The sequence below is a fragment of the Triticum aestivum genome, chromosome 1B (genome assembly GCF_018294505.1).
Source record: "Triticum aestivum cultivar Chinese Spring chromosome 1B, IWGSC CS RefSeq v2.1, whole genome shotgun sequence".
NCBI classification, from domain to species: domain Eukaryota; kingdom Viridiplantae; phylum Streptophyta; class Magnoliopsida; order Poales; family Poaceae; genus Triticum; species Triticum aestivum.
The window spans coordinates 7,620,872-7,643,147 of record NC_057795.1 but is presented as its reverse complement, the minus strand read 5'-3'; the positions used below and the strand labels follow the sequence as shown (position 1 = coordinate 7,643,147).

The window sequence follows — 22,276 nt, the reverse complement described above, 5'->3', positions numbered from 1 at the left end:
ATTAGTCCTTGTATGTGTGATCTATGGCGGTTTGCTTTATTTATAAAGCGGGGCGAAAGCCTTTTTCGATAAAGGCAACGTGGCTTAGTTTATGTTTTAGTAAAAGTACTAGTCGTGTTCGGTTCGGATTGCAGAACAAGTACAAGTCGTTTTGAGGTCCTGGGTCGGTTGGTGCATATATATATATATATATATATATATATATATATATATATATATATATATATATATATGCACAACTATTCCGTGAGTTTATTGTAACCTGAGAAAAAGGAGAAAAGCAATTAAGTGGAGAAAAGAGGGCATGACAAGGGCCTTTTGGCAAAAGTTTTTGCGTGCGTGTGTTCCTCGTATTTGATGTGATCGTTGTTGTTGAAGAACCTCGTCGTGAACATGGTGTTGTCAGATGAGTGGTGCGGATATGGTCTCTGTTCTATTTTGTCGATCCTAGATCTGATTGCTTTGTTTTTTTCCTCGCCTATTCATAGCTTTGGTCTTATATGTCTTTGCTTGTTGCCGGCGAGTTTTCGCATATGTGTGGGTTGATGTTGGTTGTATGCATCCTCGTTATGCAGAGGCCGGGTGTCTGCTCATTGTGTTATGTATCTTCTTGATGCTCCATCTCAATAACCTGCACCACATTTCCTCTGAAGATGATTTACCTAGCTAGCTCGGACGAGAAACTGTCTGTATTCCATAATTTGGGGCCTCCTTCTTTTCACAGTTAAGATAGAAGCCTTTTTCTTATTTGCACGTGATTACCTTGTCGAATGCTGCTAGTGGTTGATTGCTAACTTGATTAGCTCTTTAACCATGCTGCTTGACGTTTGTGCTAATTTTATAAGAGCATCTCCAACAGGCGCACGATATTAGCGCCGCGATCGAAAAATTGACTTTTTTGCGCGCGTGCAGTCGTTCTGGGTGCTCCAGCGGACGCGCAATACACGCGCAGTATAAAATGTTCAGCACGCGCAGCGAAACGGCATCCCCCGCCACTAATCTCGTGCGCCCGCTCCCGCCCGATGCACACTCGAGCGCCGTGCCGCACCGCCGCCAACCTCTCTAGTCGCCCCACCCTTGCCACCGCCGGCGAATTCGCCCGATGGGCAGCCGTGCTGACATTCCCCCAACCCCTCCCTACACCTGTGACCCCTCCGTCGCCGCCGCCACCGCCGGTGCCGCAAACCCTAGCCCGGGGAGATGCGGCGCATGACAATGATGAAGAGGAGGAGGAAGAATCATCTTCGGATGAGGACGAAGAATCGGAAGAAGAGGAGGACGATGATGATGTGGCATGACTGTTGATGTGCCATTTGTTTGTGTGAACTTATGTTTCATGAACTTGGTAGGGTGATTTTGATCTTGGTTGGATGATGATGTGGCATGATTGTTGATGTGCCGTGCAATTGAACTTTGCTATGTCTTTATTTTGTATAGTTGTTTAATGTTTGAAACATCATCATATTATCAAAATGTACATGTGAAATCTTATTTGCAAGCGTCGACTGCTCGGACGCGCGGTAAGTTTAGCGCGCTTGCTGGAGCTGCTCGCGCGCGCCATATCTACAGTGGCCGCCGGAGCCAGCATCCTGTCATGCGCAAAAGACCGCTATTTCCGCGTTGTAAAAAGGTTTTAGCGTGCCATGCGTTTGCGTGCCTGTTGGAGATGCTCTAAGTATGCTCTTGCTCTTACAGTAGGCTAATCTCAGCCCTATGCCTCATGTGTACAAGCTACTCCTATATGACTTGTCTCGGTACATGCATGCTTGATTATGATGTTATTTAGTATTTTATTTTTTTACCCCAGATAGTTTATTTTAGATCTTGTTACATGTTATGCTTACTGTTGCTATTTCAGCATGTCCATGCTTGTGTGTTTGCTACCTTAATTAGCACATGGGTTGACGCAAATGTACTTGGAGTATTATCTGTTATTGCTTCCTAGTCAAGTGACGGTACTTAATTACAAACAAAACTCGCATAACATGCATATAAATTCATCTACTACGTGGAGTTAGTATGGTGGATCATAACAAGACTAACCCATTTTCATATGTGATAGTCTTTCGACTACTTGCTGTTAAGAAACTTCTTGCCATTCTTTTAATCGACCAAGTTCCCTTCAAGCAAACACAATACTTGCCTTCACTTTGTTTCTTGCAAGGGATCATTAACTAAGCACACAAGTAGGATAGTAACGGATGATTCTGCAGTCCAGTCACATGATCAAAAGACATGATAAGCAGTTCTTGAATTGCTTTATCAACACATGCCCCATGCTCACTGTTTGTTGTTCCCCAAAACAGAACATGCAAGTAGAATGGTCATATAATCTGATTCTGCAGTACAGTTACAAGACTAAAAGGAATGGTTTCGCCCGTATCAAATTACGTGATAAAGAAATGATAAACAGCTTTGGCATACATTTCTTCATACATATCATGCGGATGATACGCTGTCCTCAAAAGGGAGCTGAAAACATAGCTAAAATGAGTCGGTTCCCGCATTTCAGTCATCTTTCATGATGCAACGGACATGGAGTGATGGTACATATGAGCGGAACTAGAATAGCATGCATATCCGGTTCTTCTACACTTCTAAGTTGGTTACCGTGGATAATTCAAGACATATCTGTTTGCAATGCAATTTCCCTTGAACGGGAGACTCATTCAAACTTGCTGCCATTCCTTTCATGTGAGTTGGCTTCAACAAAACATATTATTTCCCATCGATTTGTCTCCGGCAAGGAATCATAAGCGAAACATGCAATTAGGATGTAGATGACTCAAAAAACATGATAAACAGTACTTGAGTGAAGACATATCCCATGCTCACAATTTATTTATTTATTTGCTAGAAAAAGCTTACAAAAAAGATGTGTATAGAAATCCTATATATACTCCACCGTCTTAGGATGTCAAAGTGAATGTGATATGTTTCCAGATATGCTTCTCTCTTTATCCAGCTGCAGCCTATCTGAAATATTGGAGGAAAACAAATATACATGTATCGTCTCCGGCTTAATCATCTACCAATGTTTGTCTTGAGTGGTACTGAGTCCATCAGGCATTGAGGCCCTCTACTGCAGCCACAGCTCATGTCTATGCCACCATATGACCTTGCAATGATGCTGGAGACCAAGATCATGGTCATGACCATCCTCGCCTCTTTTGTTGACGAGGGGAGAACAAAGAAAGATCATGTTGGAGCTGCGCTTGTTGAATGAGATGGCCCTACGAGAGAAGAGAGCCAATTGCAGTGCTCTGCTGCTGATAACTGTGAGTCTGTCTGCGGAGGAATGAATTGCACTTTTAGTTTCTGCTCCAGTTTTTTGCTTCAACATTTCCCCATGCTAAGCAGAAACTGGGATCTATACTCACACTTGTAATCTATCCATGTATTTATCTGGTTTCAGCGTCATTATTTGGTTGAGAAGACATTGGCCTTGAACTTTGGTTCGGTGGCAAAGTTGTCAGAGTAAGTAACACTTCACTGGGCGGCCGAGTACTACGATTATGGAACAGAGGGAATAGTATTATGTAAGAAGATTCTGTGTCCTTTGGTTACTTTTGGTGCTAGCTGATTCAGCTGAGGTACCAGTGTGTTTCTTTACAGCCTCTTGTAGTCAGTCAATGAGCCACCTATCTTATTTTATAGACCAGTGTTATTATTATTAATGCTCTCTGCTAGCTACGTACGTGTGTGCCAGTAGCTCTATACTAGTTTACGTTAGACTGTTACCTTTACACTGTCGCCTGTCTTTTGCATCGCAAGTCTGCAGCCAAGCCCAGCATGTTTTCGGCCCCTTTTCATGCCACCGAACAATCAGATACGCTCACGCGGTAATGCTTTTTGGTGCACCGGTAACAGTCGCCGTGCTCGGGTTCAATAGGATATGGCTACATAGCCGCTGATGGTGGGCACATTGCAACGATGTCATGGTGATTGCGCGACTATGTGACTGGTGGGCAGTAACTGGGCACAGATACCCTTCATATTTTTCTGTATTTTTCTCCAACGAAAATGTTGCTTGGGACCATGGTGCACCGGAACCTACACTCACTGCCATACATCCTCTGACAACCTTTTCGAGATACGAGCTAATTAAATTGTTTCAGGAACCATGCACAAGTGATCAAGAGACCTATAAGATGCTAATCAGTCTACGTTTGAATTCGTAGGTGTTAAAAAATTCAACATCCTGGAGTTCTAGTACAGTCTCCAATGCTTTATTTTATTCCTGGTTCCTCGTTCTGTGTACACTCAGATTGTTTACATTTTTGCGTTTTTTCACGATGAAGTACCCATTGACATTTGTGGCCTTTGTAGCAGTAAGTTCATTTACTAAAACTACTGAAAAACGTAAATATTTCATGGATTTTTGGTAAAAGCTCCCATGCACAATTGATCAATTTTTTTAAAAGATCTGCACCGATTTATAGAAAAATCATGGTCTTCACACAATTTTTTATCACTTTTGAGACTGAAAATATAGTACAATATATATCTAGATATGAGAATGTACGGTGCTTAGTATAGGAGAGACACCAAAGGATAAAAATATGTCTTTGTGTTCTTCTGGTGGACCGGACTGGCACTGTAGCTTAGGGTTGTGTGTCAGTTTAATACTATAATGCTATGAAGAAATGGGTCCCGAACAAGACCTAGCACAAGAATCACTTTAGCTGATGATTAACTTGCACATAGGGTTTGCACAACATTAACTTGCACAGATCCCCATGAAAATAGAAATGGATCCGACCGCGCTGAGCGTAGGTTCGAGTGCACCATGGTCTAGAAAATCAGCTCTCTTTTCTCCGACAAAAGGCTAGTCAAGCCAATGCCAAGCATTTTTTGTTACTCATCAGTCCTACAGTCTGGTTTTGTTAGACCATCCTTGAAGGTGTATTTTTGGTGCAGTTTACTCATGATCTTAAGACCGTTAGGAGTTTCTGCAGCAATTGATGTAACAAATGGAGTAAGTGTCATTAATTCCCTTATTCCATGATGATCTTGACTGCTAGGTCCTTTCAAGAGGAGAAAACACCGAAGAGCGGAAAGAAGAAAAAGGCCATTTTATTCGGAGCTGGTGTGCATTTGTACAACGCCAGTCATATTTGCTATTAATAATGTCCCATTTTGTGCGGGTTTCTTTGCTATGATATGCTAAAAATTAGTCTATCCATTTCATGCATCTTTCATGATGCAATGAGCATAGCTTGAGGGATCAGTGGATGGTTCCAGCTGTGGCGCGGCGTTCCATGTGACACATCAACAACATGGAGTCTCGGCGGTGTGGTGCTGCACGGTCTCGGCCGACGGATGTGTCATGATGGACGAGCGTAGGGAGAAGGCGTTGTCTAGCACCTTGGTGGCGTCAACGGCAGGCCTGTCAAGGTCGATGCGTCTGTACCTGCTCTGAAGATGGATCGGCGGGAGAATGCGGCAGCGGCCTCTGAGAGTGCGGCGGACCGGTGTCTGCCCCAGACCCGGCAACGCGACTTGGTTGAGGGTTCCGTCTTTAGATGTTAGGCTTTGGTGCGAGGTCTGTTTGGTATTCGGCTTAGACAATCGGCACCCCTTCAACAATTGGATAGGAGTAGCGGCAGATGTTGTCAAGATGGTGGTTTCAGACTTACTGATGTATTACTTGGTAAGGTCTTTGTGAATAATTAATAAAATGGATGCATGCGTCGCCCAGATGCAGAGGCTGGGAGTCATCCTCCTTTTCGAAAAAATGAGCTTGGAAAACTGTCTGTTCTTAATTCCCAGTCTTGTGATGGAGTATGATGAGAATTTCTGACATGCATAACTACATGAAGGTTGGTTACTTGGATCATTCAGGTTTAGCCTGTTTGCACATGCATTTGACGTTCAACCACTCCCTCATTTAGATACTGCAGTACATCTTTAATTGTGAGTTTCCTTCAACCATTTTTCACATATGATATTTTTCTGGAAAGAGATTGGAAACTAAACATGCAAGTAGAATGGTCATTTCATTTTGTAGTCCACTCACATGATAAAATTCTCATGACTAACGATTCCTGAATGGCCTTCTGAACACATATCCCATGCTCACAATATATTTGTTTCATAAGAAGAGCCAACAGGGATTCAGATGTGCAGAAGTCTTATATATACCCCTGCCTTAATTAGGATGTCAAAGTGTCTGATATGCATTCAGATTTGCTTCCGCCTTTAGCTTCATTCCATCTAAGATATTGGAGGAACACAAAAATGTGAGAGTCAAAAAGGTGAAAGGAAAAAGAGCTCTAAAACCACAGCGATGTGAGCTCACCATTTGGCAGGGTATGCTGATGGAACTGGAACTAGGAATCTCAGTGACCAATCTAACTTTGGGGAGAACACCTGCCATGCAACCAGAACACCTCTAACCCCATATGATTCCAGTAGATGTTTTTGAAGCAACAAATTGCCAAGCGATTGCTTCTTGTAGACATGACAATATCCATAACGACAACTTTGAGGAAGCCAAATGGAGAAATGTCCGTGTCAGGCTGTGCTCTCTACCATGGCTATGGTGGCGAACAAGATCCCAGTCTAGGGGAATACGGAGCAGAGGAGTATTAGGATACCGATGACGAAGGGCCTAACAGCTAGAAAGAGACAACATAGGAGTGATCCGTAAGAAGATCATCTAGTGCACTGAGTTTTTCGACTCGAGGGTCTCACTTGTAAGAGTGTGTGTGTTTACCAGGGGCACATGGATCTCACATACTCCGTAACTTATTGATGAAACGAGAATTGCCTGAACTCTCACCTACTATGTTCTACATCTCACCCTCTTACTCTCTTCTTCTCATTCACTTGGACATCACAATTTGACAACCACAATCATCGTAATTTTTCTTAAATAATTTATGCAGGCGCAAATCCATGACAGAACGGATATTTTCTATATGAACATTGGAAAGGCATGAATTACGCATGGGCCCTTTTACTTCTAATTCTATGTGCACTCTGTTGTTTGAAGCTGCAGTTATGGAGAGTAGATATTTAGTTGGAAGAAAATAGATAACTCAATGCTGGTAATAAAAGATGTCTCATCCTAATTATAACCGTGTGGTAAGCACTCTCAAGTGTTTTCCCCGATGACTCTAACTCTAGGGTGTTTTCGACATCCAAGAGTCCCTATCCGCGACAAATTAACTTATATTACTCCACCCAGGCCTCATGTACTCTTTTCATTGAATATATTATTGTCACAAAAACAAGCCTTTTGTTTCTCACCATGACATTATTCAGAATAAGAATCTGGATTCCTGCTGCAGTAGGCTCATTTGCTATTTTTATTTACAAAAAATCGTGTAACAAATAGAGTTTTTTTCCCTCAGACCAGCATGATGTTAAGACTGCTAGCATCTTCCAGAAGAAGAAAATATTGAAGAGCAGAAAGAAGAAAAAGTCCATCTATTTATTCAGAACTGGAGTGCATTTGTACATCAACAGTCACCTACTATTAATAATTTCCCATTTTATGCCTCACTTTCTCCAATGTTTTCTTCTAGGTTTCTTTGCTATGATACGCTGATCAATAAAGGAACCCGAAAATTTAAATCGTATCAATTTCCATTTCACACAATTCTTACATGATGCAATGGTTTTGGAGAACTATGTTTTTATTTGCCTGCCAAGTGATAGTAAGTATAACTGAAACTAGCGTAACAAGCATAATAAGTTCTTTGACTACATGAAGGTTATTGTTTGAAAAGGCTATTGTCGTTCCACCACTCACTCATTTATGGACATCTCTCATTCATTTGACGTGAGTACCCATCAACCACACACGATATTTCCCTTCACTTTGTTTTCGGCAAGATATGGGAAACTAAACATGCAAGTAGAATGGTACGGTCACACCATTCTGCAGTCAACTCACCTGCTAAAAATGTCATGATGAACGATTCTTGAATGATAAATCACATGCTCCTGATATATTTGCTTCATAAGAAGTGCTAAATAGATTAGAGATGCATAGAAGTCCTATATATATACTGCCCCAGGATGTTAAAGTGAGTGTGGTATGTGTTCAGATTTGTTTACGTCTTTAACTTCAGTCCATCTAAAATATTGGAGGAAAACAAAAACCTAAGAGTCAAAGGGGTGGAGGGAAAATGAGCTGAAAATCACTGGCAATGTCGTGTCTTGCTTTGTCCACTTGAAGTTGGATTGCCATTCCACGGAGACTACAGTGATGGTACTGGAGTTCAGAGCTGTAGTGAGCTTGGTAGCTCTTGGGATAACATCCCTACACGGCTGCTGCTTAGTTACAATGGATTTTATGGTCATGTGCCAAGTCTGAATGAATGTGTCAGTGACAACACTAGTCCTCAGCACCATCGACTCTACCACGTTCTCCTCCACATGAATTTACATCCAAGCCCCTCATCTAAGCTTCTCTCGTCACAGCTGGCTTCATAGTTTCCTGGTGTAGGGAGTAGTCGGTAGAGAGTGGTACATGGAGAGAGAAACATTCCTTTTACTCGAGGTTGAAAGCAGTTTTGTTTAAACATTCGGTCTTCACTTTGTTGGCACTCTGATGTTTGGTGCTTGTAGTTATGGTAGAATATATATGGTTAAGTTGCAAAGAAAATGAAATAAAATCTCGTCATTCGTACTCATTTATTATTTGTAGGTAATGAAAAATGTCTCCACCTGATTATAAAATTATTAAGCGCTCTTAGTATGCGGGAGTCCCTAGTACTGTGAAGATGTTATTAAGACTAATGATTGGACATGGATTTGTTCTGATCACATAAAGATAGTTCAAACACCCGCTCGCTTACTTGCTTGCATATCAAAAGATTGATAACCGCATTTGACCATTTTTCTCCCACTTCTCCACCTTGCCGGTGATATCCAGCTTCCGTACTTATAATATTTTTCACTCTAGCACTTTCGGCTTCTTTTTGAAATGAAGACTACTTTTCTTGCTCATGCAGTAACATATGACTTCCTTTATTCTTTAAGGTCAATTAGTATTCTGTGTATTTTTCCAAAAAAAAGGGCAGTGGGAGGTTCTGGTGATCTAATTAATGTTGTATAGTAACGAGGATGAAACAGTGTAATTCTTTCTGTACAAATCATGGTTTCATGTGAAATGCAGCAAACATATAGTGATATTTATGTGGTCCAAATGGGTCCTAAGTTTGCAAATGAGGAGCTGAAGGTGGTGTTCTTGAACAGTAAAGTGATACTGGGTCATGCAATTTATGTGAACTGTTGATTCTTGTACAGAAGAGTTGTACCGGGTCATGCAATCAGTTTTGACATCGGCAATTATATACTTGGTATAAAATTCAAGGAAGGCGGGTTCTTGAAAGAAAATGTTGTTATCATGATAGGATGAAAGTCACCGACAGCGATTTCCCAGGACGTGAGGTGGATACAATATGTTTGTCGAAACGCAATACACCTTGAGCAAGAAGGAGACATGATGGACTAGGCGGGGAAGGTTGGTGAGAAGAAAAGAAAACGCCCAATTATGTTATGTTCGATATCCTTCTTACCCTAGTGCTACACTCTTCTCTTATGTCCTACGTGCCGCTGGACAAACCCATTTTAGTTGGCTCACAACCCAATTCCAAAGAACGATATTGATGCGATAGAAATTTGAGGAACCAAAACACCACTAGCTCTCCAAGGTTAACAAAGAGTGCCTAATTAGAACAGAAATGGAGCCGAGAAACCATCATCACTCCGTGTGCCATTTCCTTCACCATCAAGCCATTGCCGCTAAGAACACATAAAACTAACAAAGAAAACCTAATCTACATGCTATTCAAAACTATGGAACAACCACGGGGTTCCTCGATCTCTTGGCGGCGAGAAGGCTAGACTACCCCTTCTCTCTTTGACGGAAATGATAGCTTTTTTTTGAGAGAGAGAGAGAGAGAGCGCAAGGGGAGGCCCACAGCCTGGATTTAGCGATTAGGCCCAACACAAGCGCTGGTTTTATGTTGGGCTATGTTTTCTGAGACCACTAGATTCGAACTGGGCTATGTTTTCTGAGACCCCAATGTCACAAGCCCAGCCCACATGTTGCCAATCTGCGTCTTCCACTCCCTTCCTTGTGCCGCGGCCGCTCGCCGGGGCAGCCAGGGCCGCTCGCCATCCGTCCGCGTCGTCGGTGCCAGTCTCCCTCCCACCCTCCACATCCTCCAAGCCCCCACCGCTGCTGACCCTGTTCTTACTTCCTCTCGCAGATGGTCTCGTCAAGAAGGTCTCCGAGCTCCTCCGTCGGGCACGTCGTCAGCAGCCACTCCGTCCTCCCCAATCCCCCATCTACACAAGGTATCGGTCCACTTCGATTCACGCGAATTTAAGGGGCACACCCATTTACAATCAACCTGCATTAATCTGGATGTGATGTGAGTACATTTGAGGCTTTTCTAGCTGCTGAATAGCTTTGTGCTCTATGTGGATGTAGGGGAAGCAGTTAGTTAGCGTGGAGGTTGAATCAAAAGCTCTTAGGAAGTTTCGATCTCGGAGAAGAAAGCTCTTAGGACACTAGTAGAAAAGGGAGCTTTAAAACCGGTTTGTAAGGGCCTTTAGTGCCGGTTATGGAACCGGCACTAAAGTGTGGGCACTAAAGCCCCCCCCCCCCCTTAGTACCGGTTCGGCACGAACCGGTGCTAAAGTGCCACCACATGGCGTGAGCTCACGCCCTGGTATGGGGGACCTTTAGTACCGGTTGGTTTTACCAACCGGTACTAAAGGGTTTTTTTTAATTTTTTTTTTGAAAATTTTGGAAAAAAAATTTGATTTTTTTTCGATTTTTAATTTTTCTGAATTATTTGATAATTTAGTCTCTAATCCCCGAGCACGCTTAACTTTCGGGTTCTATTCTCCTTCGTTTCTAAGTCTGCACTTGTTGTTTTCCTGACAATAGTAAGATGTTAATCCTATTAACCCTCGGGAGTTTAGCTTGAGCATGAAGTCACACATTTCACCGTTTGAGTTTGAAACTATTATTCTAAAAAACAGTAATTATTTAGTAACGCTAATATTTCTTGAATAAGTTTGACCATAGTTTGACCACAATTTGACCATAGTTTAACCATATTTAACCAAAATTCAAAAAATTAAAATAATTATTTAGTAACACTAATATTCTTGAATAATTATGTAGTAATATTAATACTTCTTGAATAAGTAGTTTGACCAGATTTAACCAATTTTTTTTAGAAAAACTGAAATTTGACCATATTTTTTTTTCCTTTTGGAATTTGAGGATTCTAAAAAATTCCAAACAGGCCGTAGGCGGTCTCCATCGGATGCGGATTTTCGTGCTGAATTTTTTAATATATTATACATTTTTTCCGACATTTTCCCTACACTTTTTGCAAAACATGTCCAAATTTAAGTTTTCAAATTTTCCTAACTAGTAGATGTAGTAATATAACTACCTCTCGAAAGATTTTATTTTCTGAAGTTTTTATCACTTTCTTTTGATTTTTTCAAAACTGAAATGGTGATAGGGGGGGGGGGGGTAGAGTTTGAAAATTGCCCTATAGTGCCGGTTTGTGTCTTCAACCGGGACTATAGGTTAAGACTCTGTAATGCCGGTTGGTGACGCAAACCGGTACTATAGGTTAGACCTTTAGTACCGGTTTGTGTCACAAACCGTCACTAAAGGGCTCGTGGGGCCCTGGCCTAACGCCAGCCTGCCACCACCCCTTTAGTACCGGTTCGTGGCACGAACCGGTACTAAAGGTTCATTACGAACCGGCACTAATGCATAGCCATTCGAACCGGCACTGTTGATCACATTAGTGCCGGGTTTTTTACAAACCGGCACTAATGTGCTTCACGTTTGACCCATTTTCTACTAGTGGGAAGTCCGTTGACTCAGTTGACCGGAGCGACACCCAAGTTAGTCACAACGTCCAATCATCCGTATAATCTCAGTGTTTCTTTTGTTTTGTACCAGTCATATTTCATAGGGAGTGGCTTTTCTACATCCAGCTCGGTGCACCCACGCAAGAAAACATAGTAAAATATTTCAAAAAAAAATCCGAAACTTGTGAGAATGATCTTCAACAAATGCTATGGGCGATTGCAAAGTTTGGTGGTCTAATAACATTCGAGGAGTTCTGTACAAAAAAGACAAAATCTCTGAAAATTAGTCAAAATATAAGTGCACTATTTGACCAGATTTTGTAATTTATCTTTTTTGTACGGAGCTCCTCGAATGTTATTTGATCATCAAACTTTGCAAGCACTCATAATATTTGTTGATGATCATTCCCAGAAAGTTTCAGAATTTTTTGAAATGTTTTTCCATATTTTATTGCGTGGGTGCACCGAAGATGGGTGCAGCCACTACTTTCCCTGTTTCGTATGTGCATCAGAGTACACATTTCACTAGGCATCTTGGAGCGAGCGTACCAAAGTTCCCACATTGCAAATATGATCCTAACCACTAATATTTTAGTTCTACATTTTCTTGATCTAAGTCCTAAAGACTGGGACACTGGGACAACCTGTTACAGTCTTAGGCCTTCCACTATGTAGGCCAAAAGAGATGCCAAATTGACTTCCCGATAGCCGGTGCCCTCCCGTTGTGAGGCCGGTGCCCCAACAAAATTTTCATGGCATCGGAGCAAGTAGGAGCACCGATGCCCAATTCCTCCAGCCAATAAAATACTATTAACTCTCAACTTTAAACAGCAAATGTCTTCTCTCTCTTTGCTCAATACACAGCAGTGTGGTGTACTTGTTTATCATATGGGTCCCAGAATCTTTTTCCTGCCAAAGCCCTACGCTGTGAGATCGATGCCTGAAAAGCAATTTTAGGCACCGGTGATGAGGTGGCTGCCTTTTGATGTATTTGGCACCGGCTACGTTGTGGAAGGCCTTATGGAGTGTTGAGCCGCCAACTCCACATTTATCTTGGTCTAATTTCTGAAGAAAAAAGTATACATAACCCCCTAAAGTATCACGTTTCGGCCACATCACCCTCTCAACTCTAAAACCGGATTTTTAATCCCCTAAAATTTCTAAAACCGGACAAAACACCCTCCCGACCATCTTAAGCTGTTTTCACAGGTGGTTTTGCTGACGTGGACACCTGGCTCCGCCTATATCCGGTACGTGTACGTGTTCAGTGCCTTCTATGTCCGGAGAGAGAACCTGTCCAGCGTCTCCTTGAATCCTTGTCCACCGCCGGGCCGGCGCTGGGGCACCTGTAGCAGCAGCTCACTGTAGATGACGTGGTGCCCTTGGAAGCTTCATGCATGCGTAGTGGTGTGCTTCGCCACAAGCGCCGTGCAGGCGGAGCAGCGTCTCGGCGCACTGCAGTCAGGCCTCGTCGATTTTGTCGGATATGATGAAGAGTAGAACGTTCTTGCGGAGTAAATGGATGCGGCATTGTGTGACCCCGTCTCGTGGATGACTCCGACGACATGGCACTGGTTCAGCCCGACGTAGGTCGTGAACTGGTGATCACCATCTTAGGCTCACACCCCGACTCCACGGGGGCGAGGTTCACAAGGTTGCCCGTGTCGACGAACGATGCCGCGCCGGTGGCCGCTGTTGGCATAGGCCCAACTCATCGCATACATTTCGACTAGCGTTTCCCGATGCCTAACAGGCATGTGCTGTTATCCGTATACGTAACGTGCGTACCCAAAGTTGGCTTTGGTTGCCTGAAGAATTCACTTGCATGAACTAGCTAACTGATCAATTCAACCAGCTTGACGCACACGTACACGGAAGCTGATCGATTCGATCGCTTCGGCTGGAAATACACACGAGAACCCGCGTGTCGCATCGGCGCTGGAGTTTGACGCCGTGGCCACTGCTGCTGGACATGGTCCTCTCGGCCTTGCCCCGCAGCCAGACCTGGGACCGGAGTGGCTGAAGGTCGCCGCGGTGCACCTCGCCCCCGACCGCGCGCCAGTTTATACCGCCATTGTCCAAACGCAAGCCCCCGCCCTCACCGCTGACCGTGTTGGAACTGCACCCTCAGGATCGATCACATCAAATCATGATGAACTCACACACACGAAAACTTTTGCCAAAGGCACGTGTCGTGCCTTTCTTTTCCCTCTTTTTATTTTTTCCTTTTCTTCACACGGCGTTACAAATCTCGTGACCTGGCTATGTATATATATACACAGCTTCCAGCCGACCAACCAGACCCTGCCCTATACGGACTTACTATCCTTTTCGTACTTTTGACTACTAACCTAGCATGACACGGACTGGACACTTATGACTAACCGGACTACTAACTCCTAACGTAAGCTTAACTAGTACTACTAGCCGGACACAAATAGATCGCTTTCCAACTTGTGTACGTTACTACCAGGCAACAGAAACAAACCTAACTTTCAAAATTATGCTAACAATCTCTCCCTAATCTTGACTTGTCATCTTCCTAATGCTCCTTCTCATCTTGACTCGTTGGAGATCCACGACTTGACGATCCAAACTCTGACGCATGATCCGGACTACCAGCCCACACGGTCGCATCTACACGTGCAACGTGCAAGACTGGACGCATCATCAGTCTTCACGTCGTTCAACTTAACTGGTCACTGTCCCACTGCACGTCAAGCTTGATCTTCAACTGTCATATCAGTACACTGAATATCACCCGCTTGGAAACATGCAGTGCCTCCTTGCTCTGCCATGTTGTGCCACCGCCATTGCTTGGCCGCTGCCTTGCACTCGGTCCGCACCATACTCCTTGTACTTGCTCACAGTAGATCCACTCTTCACTGCTCGCACACCTCCTCGCTTTATGATGATTTCACCTACCACCGTCCGCCTTCGGCATCACACCGAACCCATGTTGGCCGCAACCAAGACGCTCCACAAGGACATGGACATGACTCACGGAACACCGTGCACACCGCTTCCACTTCAACGAATCATCACCAAGACGAGCACTTGGACACGACGACGACTGACTGTGCAAACTCGCACGACTCCTTGACTCATCCGACTCGCCCAGACGATGATCTTCATGAGCTCCAGTGCCGCACCTCGGCACCACCGCTCCCATCAACGATCATCTTCCATCACTATGCCGACGACGCCTCCCTCCTTGTCGCTCCGCCGAACGACGATTGCTTGATCCTCTGCGTCGCTGCACCACCCAGCGACTTCATTGCCCGCCCCGAGGCGCTAGTAGGTTGCCACCCCGGGGCAAGCGCTCGACTCCTGAACCTTGCTCTGATACCAATTGTTGGAACTGCGCCCTCAGGATCGATCACATCAAATCACGATGAACTCACACACACGAAAACTTTTGCCAAAGGCACGTGTCGTGCCTCTCTTTTCCCTCTTTTTATTTTCTCCTTTTCTTCATACGGCGTTACAAATCTCGTGACCTGGCTATGTATATATATACACAGCTTCCAGCCGACCAACCAGACCCTGCCCTATACGGACTTACTATCCTTTTCGTACTTTTGACTACTACCTAGCATGACACGGACTGGACACTACGTAGACTAACCGGACTACTAACTCCTAACGTGAGCTTAACTAATACTACTAGCCGGACACAAATAGATCGCTTTCCAACTTGTGTACGTTACTACCAGGCAACAGAAACAAACCTAACTTTCAAGATTATGCTAACAGACCGCTCTCGTAGATGGCAATCCCCCTCGCCGGCGAAGACGCGGCCAGCATCACCAGGAGCCACTCGTCGAGGATTACTAACTGCCACTTGCTTCTGCAACCAGTTCCTGCACCAGGGTTCCGCGAGGGCGCGCACTCTCGAGGCCGGCCCTTGGCCGGTGAGCCGAACAACTCCACGGCACACTGTGCCGCGTCCATGGCTGCGCATAGCCATTGACTGGTCTTTGACTGCTGGATAGACAATACCGCCCACGGAAACCGCTTAAAACAGGCTTAGGGGGTGTTTTGTCCGGTTTTAGAAACTTCAGGGGATTAAGAATATGGTTTTAGAGGTGAGGGGGTGATGTGGCCGAAACGTGATTCTTTAGGGGGTTATGTATACTTTTTTCTATGGATTTTGTCCCTCATTTTTCTCCATGAATCCCCTTTCTCCAGCGGGTCTCCTACCTTGCGGTGGTCTCCCCGCACGCTGCCTTCCTCACCAGCGCACTTTGGCTCCAATAATACCGCCGGGGAGCTGCACTTCCCGTCTCCCTCCGCCGATCGCCTCTGGATTGCCTCGATCCGATCTTCGTAAATCACGCCAGTCATTTTTTGCTCAGCCAATCGCCAAACTGAGATGAATTCTTTTTCGTTTTTGCTTTGCCAAAAATGTTTGGCCGCGGAAGAAAAGCCTTTGGGCATGGTAGGTGAGTTTTTGCTTGGCTCTTGCATACTTTAATTGAATGGCAATCTATTTCATGAGCTGTTTTAGCAATGGAATGTTGCTGTTCAGAACTGACTCTGTTTCACTCTTGTGTAATTTAGCAGTAGAACTTACTGATGGCGTGATTGAGAGTTATAGTTTGACTACTTCTGGCCAGGCGAATTCGGGCCTAGGTAAACGGCTATAGTTTACGGTTTGCATACAGAAATTTAGCAGGGTAAACGGCGTCTTCCCAGGGATTTTTCTTCAAGTGTTTATTATCTTTGCAGCCTCCTCCTGTAGCGCCAGTCAGTGCTCTGCTTCTGTAGTATTGTTTCTAATATTATTCTCCACAACTCGCCCTCGCCGCCGCCCTGGGATGTGGGAGGCTGCCGCCGGAGACCATTGCCACCCGAGAGCCCTGTGTCTCTGCTATGCCTGTACTAGCAGCTAGTTAATGTTAGATTGTATCCTTGTTTCTTCAGTTAATTAACCTGAAGCGCCTCCTGCTCTGTTAGTAGCTTAATTAGCATCCACTCCTGTAGAGTAGATCAGATTATATGCATGCATGTGGATACTGTTTCTAGTCAACAGTAGCTTGTAGTTGCTTGCTAACCTGATTAGTTCTCTAATCATTTCCTGTGGACATTATGTAAATGGAGTGGTGCTCAAGTGTTTTGGCAAGAGGTTGGTTATCCCCACCCGTGTGATCAGGAGAAGGAAAGTGTTTTTCCGGCGTCGCTGGAAGAGACAGGTTTGGCTGTTGAAGGCGAGGAAGAAACAGAAGTGGGATGTTGTTGCTGTTTCAGAAGTGGGATGTTGTTGTTGTTGTTTGAGAGTTTCAGCTAGAACTGACTTTGCTTCATTCTGAATAATGACGCAGAAGGATGTTGGGACATGCATTTACGTACAATAATTCTGCAGTTTGGAATCTTGCAGAAGGATGCTGTGAATTTCTTGTACACTAGGCTCCCCTGATGGCTGCTCTGCTACTGCTAGATGATGGAATGGCTTCTACAACAGAACTGTACCACAGTCGCTCTCGAACGAGAATTGTTGGGCCTGTGGTGTAGCCTGACTGCCTGCTCTCGACCGAGATTTTGTTCGCTGATGGTCCTTTGGGCAGGTGTCTCCAACAGGCAGGGGTCAGCAGTTAGCCTAGATATCTGAATCACTTGCACCCATTTCCTTTGAATATGATTTCCCCCCCAATCTGCTAATCTTCGACTAACAACTTGTACAAGGTTCCATATCATAGGACGATGCAATCAAGAACAGTCTTTTTGATCGACCACTCAGAAGTGCAGCTGAAGCTAAAAAAAATGCTTTTCCTTGTTTCAACATGATTACCTTGTTGACCGACCTTCATCTCTGTTTTCAAATGAGGCCACGTCAAGTTCAAAAGGAAATGGGCTGGAGAGTTTCAAAATGGTTCAAAAAAATGCAGAATGTTTTGAATTTATTTGCTATTTTTCTTCATTTTACTGTCACCCATACGGGTGCATGTGCACACGGTACCAAAAACTCCATGTCTGATATGAAAGAGATAGTGACTGGTTTATGTTTTCTTCTTTTCTATTTAATTTCTGTTTTCTCTCCTCATTTAATTTGTTGGTGACAATATTGTTGGGTGTTTCATTAGTTCAACTGGAAGTGTGAAATACGTAAAGATCCACATTGCGGGAGAAAGAGTCTTCATATTATAAATTTACTACACCAAACAAACTTCTTTATTTCTGATACATAATAAGACATGATCCCAAACACAAAACCAAACAGACATCTTAAAACAACAACAAACGGCAGAACCTGTTTCTTTTACATGGCCTTCATGAATTACGTTCAATCAGAAAGTGTGCAAGTACGTATAAGACTAGGCCAATGTTGTTCGATTCTCAAAGGCTTACGATCTCGACGTTAACTTTGGTGACATGCCTCACTTTTTAAGATTGGTTTGGTGAGATGTCAGGTTAGTGGCTAGTCTATACAGCAGACATGTGCTATGAATTTTAAGTTTTCCTAAGGTTTAGATCAATTGAGTTCTTTTTGACTATTTATGAGCCATTTATGTTGGCTCTTAAAGGTTTAGGATCTCGGCGCTTGTTTTTGTGACGTGCTTCACTTCTTAAGTTAACCTTGGCGATATCTTAGGTTACCTGTTGGTCTGGTAAACTCCAGGGACTCTGATACAATAAGGCTCAGTTACAATGGTACATACACAAGATACATATGTTTAATAGTGTTATTAAACTGAATTCATGTACTAGCATTAACAAATGGCATAGAATAAAAATACTACTAGCCTCATAAATGTACGCATGAGTTCGCTTATATGTAATCCTCATGAGGTATAGGTGAATGCTGTTAAGAATTAATTAGCTATGATTAATCAAGGATAATGCCTGCTTTTCCTTTAATCATTGATGGTTACTAAAGGGATCATGCCATAATTTGTTCTCTTGTGTTTAACTGAGTAATTAGACCAATTTCCGACATACTATAGGTCGTCAATGTAGTTCAACTGTAAGTGTGAAATAAGTAAAGATTCACACAATGGGAGTAATATTCTTCATATTAAAAATTTACTACACAAACCAAACTTCTTTATTCTGATACACACCGATAAGACATGATCCCAAACATACATCTTAAAACAACAACAAACGGTCGGACATGGATCTTTGGATTGATGGAATATCACGAGCTAGAAATCCATGGTTTATTTGAAAATGAAAACACTGACAAGCTCATTGCAAAGCTCCTTCCACAGCTACCCATCGTGGTTGTCCACGTAGTTTTCAAACATATCACTGGATTGTGGGGCCAGCTATAGTGCCCTGGAAAAAGAAAAGGAATCCCCGGTAATATCAGCATTGCTACATTTATTAAGAATCTAGGCATTAAGGTACTAATATTGAGGTTTATCAAGGAATAACAGCGATTCATAATTTTTATCTGGATGACTCAAACTAGCTTTCTTAGTGAACTAGATAGCTGTGCAATTTAAATGGCCTTTTGTTACATGACCCGAACTATGTTGGTATCACGATATCATGTTGAACTAGATAGATACACTAGAAACAACAAAGCAAATACATACAAATTAAGTAGCCAATTAAACATGTCTACTTACAGCTGGTTTGACGTAGAATGCATGAATATTGAGTTCTTTAATACTTTGGCCTGGAGGGGGGTTGGCGAGTGCTCTATACTTGATGGTCCCACGTGCCATAGCAAACTCTCCAGTCCCACCAATAATGGCCATCTCGCCTTCTTGAGCTCTGTTCATCCCCATTACTTCAAATGACGATCCACGGCGCCTGATATGGTTTTGGAGAGTAACACATCACGTATCATATAAAACCAGACAATCTTTAGTATATGAGATCTTGGTAACTGAGAAAACTAGAACTTCTAGTCCAACAGTATAAATTACCTGGCGTCCTCAAACACCATGCTGAAGTAGTTGAACCAGCCTGGACCGCCTACATCAGCCTGCACATGCATGCCTTTGGTACGGGCAACAATGGTGGCAGTACCGGGGTTTGGTCCATCAATCACAGTCCAGTCGTTAACAGCAGTCGTACCAAACCCGGCTGGTTGGTTGGATGCGACAATTGCTACCTGGTTGGTGCCCGATCCAGCAGCGATTTGGTGCAAGTATAAGCGCAAGTTTATCTCAGACTCACAAGGAATAACGCAAGAAAGGGATGGACTGGCCATGGATAGAATGAAATGCAGGACCAAAATGATGGGAAGGACACGGCTAGGACGGCCCATGGCTAAGATTTTGGCTCCCACAAAGATGGTAGGAGGTGTCTACAATAAATTGACTCTTTGCTCTGTTGTTGGCTGTGTGAGAGATACTCAAGAGTCTAGGGGTGCTATTTATAGTGCTGGAGGACTAGCATGTTGGTTCCATACCCTTAAGGACCAGCAAATGTGTTCGTCTTTTTTTTTTCATTTTCTTCGGCCGACCTTTTTATTTGGATAGACTATACTTGTGGGGCGGAACAATATCATGTACATGTATCAGCCCTCAGAAAGAAGAAAGGTCATGCGTCGTTTTCTATTTCTTATTTTGCCAAGATAGAGACTTTTGAGGAAATATGCTATCGCGTTTTAATTTTTATTGCTTGGCAAATTAATACATCATGCCTTGAAGACAAACTATATAGAGGACTAAGACCAAGATTTTATTTGTCATTGTCTTCCTCAAATATGACCAGGCCCATCAGTCTTTGAAAGTGACACATTACCAAACCATGAAGTGCTATTTTGGATATCATATAGCTAGACATATTATCCTCAGCAACTTGCAAACCCTCTTTGATTGTATTGTCCGAAACAAATAGATACAACACATGCCTTGAAGAACAGATTAAGGCCACCGGATACAAAAAGAGCCATGGTGTTCATTATTGGTGTATAATATATCCGACCATTTTTAGGAGAGAACCTAACGACCCATGATTTTGTTAGTTTTTGGTACATAGTAGATTCTGCCTGATCAATTATTCTTTTAGTTGCCAATTTCTCATACCCAAGCGGGTTGCCTCCTCCCCAAGAAATGTCTAGGGTTCCCCTGCCTCCCACCGGCACTGCGATTGGTCCGCCTCGTCTCCAGTGGCCTTAGGGCGATGGCTGCACGGTGGATCTCGGCTCTGTTTTCAGTTGTTTCTTTGCGTTTTGTTAGGGTTTATTTCCTGCTCCGGAAGACGAGATGACGGCGGCTTTCTGAAGATGGAATAAGGTTCTCCCCACCTAGCCCCCGTCCTGATGGTGTGCCTAGCATCATCGGTGGGCATGTGGAGGTGTGTCACCGGCGGATCTGTCCTTGGTGGATTTGCTTGAATCTGGTTGTAATTCATCTACGCTCATGTGTCTTCAAGTAGGTTCACTCCAATCTACGCTATTCTTCATTGGCGACGGTTGGTGTTCTGCTGCGAGCGGATAAAATTTGTTCATCAAGACAAATGCTTCTTTTAGTTTACATTGGTCTATATGTTCATCAAGACAAATAAAATATGCTTCATTGACCCATGTACTGTTTCCATATGCTGTCCCTTGTTTCCCTGCTGATATGTATTAGCGAGTGGCTGCATCCATGAGCATAATGCCTAGCTAGTATATGTGTGTTCACTAATACTACCATATGGACGCACCTTTCATTTAATGTTATTTCCCAATGAGCCTTTCTGAAAGGATATGATAGCAGTTTCGAATTGTGATGCAGTTTTGTATGCATGCTGGAGAACAAAAAAATATCAGCAGTCTAAAATCTCAACATAGGTTTTACAGTTTTGGGGCAATAAATTTTTTTGACGAGTGATTATCTATTCAGGGCAGGATTTGAGGTGCGGGGATGGGATGGAGGAGATCAATACAACTATTCAGATTAAATTGAGAACTAGTACAACGAGAATGTATAGTTACTAATTAATCTATTGAAATAAAATCAGGAGCTCATGCAATCCCGATTTTCCACGGTCGTGCCCACAGCGGCAGGTGCGGGCATAGTTCTTGACCTTGCTGCCGACCGGGTGTTTGTATGAGCCGTCCAAGAGTACCCCCAACAATAACACGGACAACTGCATGATGCAAAGCTCTCATGAATTTTCTTTATAAAGGGCTCAATATTCTTTTCTCTTTAAGAAAAAGGGTTTCCCCCGCTTTATAGATAAAGCATCATCACCAACACATGTGAGTAAGATACAAACGCACTCCACCACCACACTCAACGCACGCACCCAAGGCGAGATACAAAGGTGCCGAGCACCGAACACATCACCCCAACGACGACTAAGCACCCTAATGATAAGCCGATAACCACCATGAAGATGAACAATCAACCGAGGAGTGATGAGCCGGACACGACCAAAGCGGGGACTCCAAGACGACACCCTCAAGAAGGATACGACCGTAGAAAGCCGTCATCATCTGATCCAGAAGATCAAGTTTTCACCCGGA

General features: G+C 43.5%; 1 protein-coding gene across 1 annotated transcript; it reads right to left on the bottom strand.

Moving 5' to 3' along the window:
- Positions 1 to 18,862: 18,862 nt before the first annotated feature.
- LOC123083753 (dirigent protein 15) lies at positions 18,863 to 20,164 on the bottom strand. The gene is made up of 3 exons (XM_044505696.1): positions 19,743 to 20,164; positions 19,440 to 19,626; positions 18,863 to 19,143 (listed from the first exon to the last, which is right to left on the bottom strand). Exons 1-3 carry the CDS (start codon positions 20,084 to 20,086, stop codon positions 19,114 to 19,116), a joined length of 561 nt encoding a protein of 186 aa, XP_044361631.1. The 5' UTR covers positions 20,087 to 20,164; the 3' UTR covers positions 18,863 to 19,113.
- Positions 20,165 to 22,276: the final 2,112 nt, after the last annotated feature.

What these genes read in the sequence shown, in the direction of transcription:
- LOC123083753 (XM_044505696.1), bottom strand. Translation starts at nt 20,086, where the DNA reads ATGGGCCGTCCTAGCCGTGTCCTTCCCATCATTTTGGTCCTGCATTTC. An exon ending in ATGGTGTTTGAGGACGCCAG is followed by an intron (nt 19,627 to 19,742) that starts GTAATTTATACT and finishes AAACCATATCAG; the next exon opens with GCGCCGTGGATCGTCATTTG. An exon ending in CATTCTACGTCAAACCAGCT is followed by an intron (nt 19,144 to 19,439) that starts GTAAGTAGACAT and finishes TTCTTTTTCCAG; the next exon opens with GGCACTATAGCTGGCCCCAC.